Below are 8,404 nucleotides of genomic sequence, written 5' to 3'. Positions count from 1 at the left end.
CAGAGCATATCATATGGCTACATCCCTAACACCGAAAAATTTCCACTGTGTTTGTCTAGAATTAACACTGTAAAGTTAACAAGCGCAAAGAAACAGACCTGAAACTGAGCATTCAGGTTGTGCTCACTCTCTCGAGAAGGGTCACCAGAAATGCACAAAGAAATAAGAATTACATAAGTAAGAAAATATATAGATCATAAATCTCTGTCTGTTCTAAGGTGAATCACATTGTTTTCCATCATCTTGCAGCAAACAAGGAGTTTCCCCTGACCTATACAATGTCAAAGTGCCTCATAGTAGAGGCTCCCTACCTTCAGATGCTGCTCACAGGCCAAAAACACACAACTGCTACAGTGATTTCCCTGGGTGTCATGTCAGCTCTATAACCACAGCCGAGCACATTAAAGCCACAGATACAATGTAAGGACAGACCTAGGTTAAAATCTGCCTCTTTTTATAACATTTGGTGAAGTAAGATAGATTGATATAATTTCTTCTGTATTCTAACCTGCCAACTAGTTGACTGTGACCTCTGTCTGGCGTTCGCTGTCATACTTTTACTGTAAGATATTTACTTGGTACATCATTCTGACAAACCAAAGGTTCTTTGAAAATCTCTATATCATGTTTTTTTGCACATTAATTTAGTTGAATTTATTCCATTTTTGGCATTGCTTACTAGAAAATCAGCACAAACTGCAGTTTGACATTCTTTTTTATTTATAAAAAAATGCTATAAACATTCCAGGACATTGTTCAAGAAACACAATTCAAACATTAAGCTGATTTGAAGGCAACACTTCAGGATTTGTTACATTTTTATCGTCATTCAACAAACTTCTTTCAATTTACATTCTTGCAGCTCGGATTTAAGTGTCCAAAGTTATGTTGTGAAGCAGGGTCAGACCAACCATTAAGAGGTTTGGCTGATGGTTAAAAAAAAAGATTAGCAGAAGCATGACTTGTTCAGGATCTATAAGAATCACGATTGCTGTGTTTACCTGTACTAACAGAGATTTTCAAATCTGTAATGGCACATATACAACAGGGTAACAAGTTCTTTAAACATTAAAAAGTGCACACATAAACAAAATCTTATATTGTTTACTTCATAATGACTGGTTTAAAGAGAACAGTACTGGAGGAACCTTTTTGAAGCATTATTTGCAAACTTGCATTGAAATGAACAGAAGAAAAGTCACAAATAGGATTAAAATAATATATTCAGTCACAAGCGAGATCACTAAAGTCTATCAACATTTTCTCTACAGTCCAGAAAAATAGTGAAGAAGATTTTCAGACAGTCTGTGCTGAGACACATCAGTGTGGCTAGGAGAAAAGTGTACTGTTACCACAAATGCTCTTAAAGCAGGCAATGCATTTTATTTATGGTAACAAAACTTTATTAAGAAATTCTAAGAAAATTTTACTTTACTGATCTCCTCCTGAAATGGTTTAATCAGCTGTCAGCACTGAGAGACTGGGCAATCCCAGTGATAAGAAGATGTGGAATGTAATGGGGAGCTATGTGAGTAAAGCTTATTCTTCTTGAGAAAATAGATATAATAATTATTTTTAAATATTAATTTGTTTCTTTCATACACCTATTCTGCACTTACTGGTCCTCAAAGATTTCTACAATCAATCAGATTTATCCTGACCTCATTCTTCATATCACACCAAGATTTTCTTGTAGCACAACCCCATTTTTAGCACCAAAAACAGGAAACTGACTTATAAAAAATTTGGTTAATACAGGTTGGGTTACTACAATACCAAGGGTGTTTCAAGATTTTGGCTCTGCTTGTTGTATTAATACAAAATATCCATCTTATAAAGTCAATTTCTGTTGCTGCTTCCACAAAACCATATTAGCTTAAATGCTATAATGTTTATAGGTTACACTACATTTATTGCCTTGTTACAAATGGATTGATAGATAGTTTGTAATTTTGACTTCTAATGTCCCGTATTGGCAGGACAGTCAGATTTATTTGGACGTTACACTTCAGCTCTACCAAAGAATTGACATAAAATATGGAAGTAGCCACTCTAAAGTCGCTGATTGAATACACAAGTTCCACTGCGAAGCCTTAAGTTGAGGTTTTTGCCTGTGCAACCTAGATGTTTTAGTTTTTAGTACTAATAATACTATTATGTCAACGGGGAAAAGAAATAACTGAAAACAGTAGAGTACTAAAAATCAGGGAAAAATATATTTGAAGACATTTTTGAAGTTAACATTATACAATTGATTTGTAATTGTATGAGGAAAACATGGTTGGATTGATACTTGGGCGGTTAGATTCATTATTCAAAGTAAACAGGCTGGGCTGGTTTAACATGAATTCTGCTAATAATCTCATATGACAGCTTTTAGGAATAAGCTTTGTCATACTTTAGGATATGGAAATAAAAAGGATTACTTGGTATTCAGTGTGAGACAGGATGCAGCACAGTTTTTGTTCTGGTTCAGACGGTTGATTTGAAGAGTGCAGAGGACAAAATTAAATTGTGGCATCAGATCTCACAACAGAATAAAACCCACAAATCATGGTTTTGTTTCTTTCTTTTTTTTCTTTTCAAAATACATATTTTGATGTAAAAATAAATTTTCTAGATATTACACACTGGACGGATATAAATAAGCCACTTTGAGAGTGTATGTGTTTTTCTTTTTAAGTAATTTCCAGAAATATTTAGAGTTTATCAAGCTCTATGGAAATATCATCCACAGAAAGCTAAATACATGGTTACATCACTTCACATGTAGTGAATTGACAGACTTTGCAAAACAATGTGCTTAAAGTGCAAAGACAGACCAGAAATGACTTCATATCTGTTGACTTCTGAGACTATCACCTGTCAGTCATGCTGTTACTTCTGATTTTGATCAGTTAACAAACCAAATCACAACTTGACATTTTTTGGCTGACTCCCCCTCTCTCGCTATGGTAATGTTGTGATGCTCTGTTTTCTCTCCCTGCTATCGCCCACCTACATCTTCACCTTCATCTCTCCCCCCAATTGTCCACCATCATCTTCTTCATTCTGTTTAGGATCCTGCCTCCTGCTCCTGTCCCAAGGCCTCTAAAAGAATTCCCATTGGAGTCCTCTTCAAACCAATGCTTTCGAGTTTGTTTTCCAGCTTGTTCTTCAGACTGCGGAGCCTCACTGATGCATGGATGAGAACCACTGGAAAGAAGAGAGACAAGACTTTCTGTACAACAGAACTTTTCTGCTTCTTGTTTGAATAAGACCCACACACACTGCATTCAGACACACAATAAGTCCTCAACAAGTTCTGCAAACTATTTGCTTTCCTTCTTCTAGCTTCTGCTCAAATTCAGCAGCTGTCCATATTGACACCAAAAAACAATCATGTTATCTTTGGATGACCAGGCAGCTATTTTCTTATCTGTAACACATTACCTAATAATAAAGGCCTTTATTTTATAATAATATTTATAATTTTTCATGCTTCGATTTATGTTTGAACCTTATCTGTGTTTTCCCCAAACAAGCTGCTTTTTTGCAAATTTGTGCAAAAAAAGTTGATAACTTTGTGGTTCTGGCTAGAATTTTAAGTCTTTTTCTAGAGCGACAACCCAAAAATATGATGGCTCTACCCACAGCATAATTTCATAAGTTTGATTTTAGAACTTAAACTAACTTCCTAACAAACAAACCTATGGCCTGAGTTATAATTGCTATGAAAACCCAAGGACAAAGCAATAAGTGGTTCAGGAGAATCCAACAGAAACGTGAGGCTGTCATCTGCAAGAAGCCTTTACACGTCATACTATTTCCCTTTAATGCAATGAGAGAATTGTACAACCCAATAATGAATAACCATTAATTTACAACGTGTCCTTTTAATGTCTCATCTCTCTTTTTTTTTTATCCAGAATGCTCACCTGCAACTCCTCATTTATCCTATTTTGTATCAAAGCACAGGTACAAAAACTCAGTATATGTATAACTTCTCTCAATTTAAATATGAGCAAGAGACAGAGTCAAAACATCAACGTTTTTTACATTGCAACACCAAGACTGATCGGCAAACACCATATACAGAAGTAAAGATGGGGCTGTTATGCAGGCTATGATGCTATCTGCTCTACCACCTAGCTGTGGCTCAGTAGGTAGAGCTGGTCATCATGCATCAGGACTTTAATGCCTGGCTACTCCAGAAATGTCTTTTAAAAAGCAACTTGATAAACAACAATGAAGACAAATTTACTGATCGGTCAGACTAACTCACAAGTGTTGACTCCAGTGCTAATAAAGCAAACCAATGTATCACATGGCAGTGGTTTGGAAAGTCTTTAGAGATGTTGATTTATCAAAACCAAGCCCATGCACTTGTGAAAAGAATGCCTGCTTCACAGGTTCCCAAAACAGCCAAACTTTGTTTTCATAATCTGGTCAAATTTGCAGCATACGATTTAGTGTGTATTTTTCTGTCTTACTGAATATAGGGAAGGCTATCCCAAACAGAAATACGGCCACTCCTCCCAGCACTGATATGAAGAGGTAGCTAGCCACAAGAATGGCCAACATAGAGACTGTTGGGTGGTTTCTACGGAAACGGCGAATAGGAGCTTGGTTCTCTGCAGCCCAGACAAAGCCAGTGAACAACAAGGTGACCACCGTCATGCCAGTGAAAAGCTGGAAGGGCTCGAAATACCTGAGAGGAGACAGGAATAACTGTAAGTAATGGATATACATAATGAGACTAGCATCTTGACCTCCAAAGACCCGAACTCTTTCATGTCATGCATTTTCAATTTCTCTTTGCTATTTGGGCTGATTGGGACCTGATGACTGTAAAAATAAAGAATTACGTGATTTTTTTTTTTACCTGATTTTTGGTTCTGAAAAAAATGACATCCACATATGAAGAAATTAGTTTTAAATTTCGATAGAACAGTGGCAGTATAATATCCTCGTAAGTGGATATCAGGTCCTTGTAGAGCAAAATTTAGTATTTTGGTCCAGACAACCCAAAATGTGATGTCCACATATGTGGACGCCAGGTCCTAGGAGCTTAATGCTTAATAAGGAAAAAACAAGTATTACTGAGAGATTCTCTGTTGGTTCTGCCAGTCACTGAGAAATCAGCTGCTTAAACCCCGTTCACTCAGACCAAGAAACTGGTCAGTGATCCTGCTTTCTGGTACAGACCCCTGATCTGTCGTCTGCCTTTGTTATTTGGACTAACTGTAATGAACGTTGTCCTGATTCACTCTCTATGTTATTGTCATATACAGACTTTGGATATTACTAAGTGTACTATATAAAGTAACTCTACATGAATTCATTGAATATGTTAGCAGTCCTGTTGGAAACTAAATTCAAAGTTCAACAAAAACGTGGGTCTGAAAAACTGTCTACAGCAGATGAACAGTGTGTGCATTCAATGTCCTAAAGAAAGTAATTTGAGTTTCTTGAGGAAAAAAAAACAAAAACACAAACAGTGCTTTTCTTACATTCAGTGTAAATAATCTAAATTGTGGTGCATACCAGCAAGCCATATTGTGCCAGAAGAGAAACTACTACAAACTTCTTTCATCACCTTATGTACTTGTCACATAAGAAGATGATCTTGATTAGTCAAATTGAAACTGGATGATATGCCTCCAAGTCATCTGCTCCACTCCTTAAAGTTACAACTTGCATTTGAATCTTTTGGTTCAGTGTGGTCCAGAAGATTCTCCTAGTGCACGTTTATGGAGGCAGGAGGTCTGTCCACAATTAAAGTAATTAAACTTGAACCAATGTGGAGGTTGTTTGGTTTGATGTTTATTTCTAATACGCTTTTCATCCTTCCTATGAGCTCACTGTCCGGTCTCTAAAACTTGTTTGTTCCCAATTTGCTACTCTATAAAAACAAACAAAACAACACACACTCTTGGTGCACAACCTCAAATTTTGGGTTTAAGGATAGAACTGGAAGGAAATATGTTAGTTCTCGGACTGTGTGGCATTTCCTTTAACGTGCTGTAACAGATCGTTGAGATCAGCTGCCTTCTTCCATTCCCACGAGAAATGGAGGTTGGCAGATCTGACTAAGATGTTCATTACTCCAAATCTGTGTCTCGCTCTCGTGTGTGAAACTGTATGGCCAAGAGACGATGTCATGATCATGGAGCCTGTTCGTTTTGGCTGTTGCTGAAATGCAAGTCACTAAAAGGAGTTCAGCACAACCCTGCAAATTCATAAACTTTGCTGCTTACTAGAATGAGAGAGAGAATGGTCAGTGTGAGATGGGGGTGCTGACCACGTCAGAACAACGAAACCTACCCCACTATGAGCAGGAAGCCAAGCACGCACAGGAAATAATTGCTCTGGTAGTAAAGCAGGTTGTTAATGATGCGGTTATTCCAGCGGTCCAAGTTACGCACATCTGGCGTGGCGAACCGGGTCGAACACAGGAGGAAATCATCCAGACTCCGGAGGGGTGGCGGCTGCACGCCTGCCATCTTTTCTAAGCGATAAATACACGAGCTTTCCCAGAGTGCAACGGGGGACGAAGAAATGGGGAAGAACGCTCCAGAGCCGAACTGGCTCGAGCGCGCAATCCCTAATAGCGAGAATGCGCGCTCGTCCACGCAGTAGTTTGGGAACACTGAAGTATCCTTACTAATACCTCTTATTACCACTCACTTGTAGCCCGTTGTGTTTTGTACTCAGTCAATAAGTGGAGCATATTTTAGGATGTTAAAATGTTTTACATTAGTTAAACTGCCACGTTTGCCATTTTTATCAATTAGCACCTAGTTTCGACTGTATTCAGTAAAATCGATTATATTACACAGAGTCCACGCGTGGCACAGGAAAAAAAGTTTTTGTTTTTTTTTTGAAAGGCACCCATAGTTGCTTTGTGATTTAATCTATTTAATATTTTTATTTTGTTTTCTCAATTTTATATAGTTACTGAAACTATAAAAATAAATTTGAGTATTCAGAAGAAGGGAATGGTTTTGGGGTTACCTATTCATGTTTTCAATCTTAATTTGTAAAACTAAACTTATGAAATAGATGTACCGTAAAATAAAATGTTTCTGTCCCTCCAGGTGTTGTCTTCAAAAATACTAACAAGTGATAATTATTTGACTTCAAGGTACAAACCTCTGGATACGTCCTATGATTTCTTTGAATGATACCTTTTGGACAGAGGATTTAGATAGTTCCACATATCAACAATAATATGGTAAATGGTAAATGGACTGGTTCTTATACAGCGCTTTTCTATATCTGAGCCCTCAAAGCGCTTTATGGTTCTGCCTCATCATTAATCTGAAAACACTATTTTCTCTCTTCCATTAATGCCGTTACAATTAATTTTATACTAGTGTTTCATCTCTCAACCAGCATCTAATTCTTTCAAACCTTTCCAAATAAATAGTCCCACTGGATCAAACCAAATTTGATCCAGTACAAATTAACCACAACAATTTTACAGATATTCTATTCTTTGTTGTTTTAAATTTCCAGGAGAGACCTTTGTCAGACCTTTGTCATTGATAGTGAGATTTGCTGGCTGAGGCAGCTGAAAAACTGACCACAAGCTATGACATTTTACAAAGTGAGACCTCTGTGGGAGGTGGATATGAAACAGTATACTTACATACCTTGCTCATACATACTGATCACTCTAGACCAGAAATGAATTTGAGATATGGTTGGAGTAATTCATATCTTTGCATTTATCACTCTTTACAAAGCGTGATAAATGCAGAGGAGGAGAGCATAATCTTTATTCTTTTCATGGCATTCTGAAGGAAGCATTGTGCTGCAAGCCATCACGAAAAAAGCTCGTAATTCTTCAAAGCCAGTCATAACAGACAAAGTGCTGTGCCAGTAATCGCCTTTTATTTAAAACATTCATGTATCAATGTGCAAAAACTAAGACATAACTGTTGAAATGGCTCTTTGGGTTGTTCTTCCTTTGTTTTGTATGTTCATCAAATGTGATTGTTTTTGTGTCAAATTTGGACTTTTTTTATATATCTATTTATTTATTTTAGTGTGTTGTGCGGTGCCGTTAATTGTACAGCTTGCTTAACCTCTTCACATCTACCAGGTCACCAGTGACCGATTTAGGTCTAAGATTACATCCTGCTGTGAGTATTCTGCGACCCTCTTATGGTCCTCCGTCCATCCTGCTTAGCTCCTTCCAGCTGTCTCAGGATCTCCTTAGGGTTGCAGTGGAGGGCTACAGAATGTGTGACCACTACTTCAAATGATGGGTCTGCCTTCATCACCTCAGGGTTGCTGCTTCACCATCTTCAGTTAGATACAGTCACATTCCCCACCATGTTCTCTACCAGTGAAAATTTCCTTTACTGGACAGCACCCAGACCTTGTCCACAGTGACATTGCCACCCCCACTACCCAA

General features: G+C 37.6%; 1 protein-coding gene across 1 annotated transcript; it reads right to left on the bottom strand.

Moving 5' to 3' along the window:
- Positions 1 to 697: 697 nt before the first annotated feature.
- praf2 (PRA1 domain family, member 2) lies at positions 698 to 6,520 on the bottom strand. Its single transcript, XM_085403066.1, has 3 exons — positions 6,307 to 6,520; positions 4,473 to 4,690; positions 698 to 3,195 (listed from the first exon to the last, which is right to left on the bottom strand). Exons 1-3 carry the CDS (start codon positions 6,483 to 6,485, stop codon positions 3,056 to 3,058), a joined length of 537 nt encoding a protein of 178 aa, XP_085259192.1. The 5' UTR covers positions 6,486 to 6,520; the 3' UTR covers positions 698 to 3,055.
- Between the last annotated feature and the right edge of the window lie 1,884 nt (positions 6,521 to 8,404).

Source organism: Rhamphochromis longiceps, linkage group LG4, assembly GCF_057381845.1.
Source record: "Rhamphochromis longiceps isolate RC_006_pf linkage group LG4, R_longiceps_female_GT1.1, whole genome shotgun sequence".
Classification (NCBI taxonomy): Eukaryota; Metazoa; Chordata; class Actinopteri; order Cichliformes; family Cichlidae; genus Rhamphochromis; species Rhamphochromis longiceps.
The sequence above is the reverse complement of the archived record's forward strand: the minus strand, read 5'-3'. Positions and strand labels throughout refer to the sequence as shown.

Excerpts from the sequence above, each read along its gene's own strand:
- praf2 (XM_085403066.1), bottom strand. The coding sequence starts at position 6,485 with ATGGCAGGCGTGCAGCCGCCACCCCTCCGGAGTCTGGATGATTTCCTC. Across the intron at positions 4,691-6,306 it reads GGCTTCCTGCTCATAGTGGG|GTATTTCGAGCCCTTCCAGC; the intron begins GTAGGTTTCGTT and ends GTCTCCTCTCAG. Across the intron at positions 3,196-4,472 it reads GATAGCCTTCCCTATATTCA|TGGTTCTCATCCATGCATCA; the intron begins GTAAGACAGAAA and ends TCTTCTTTCCAG.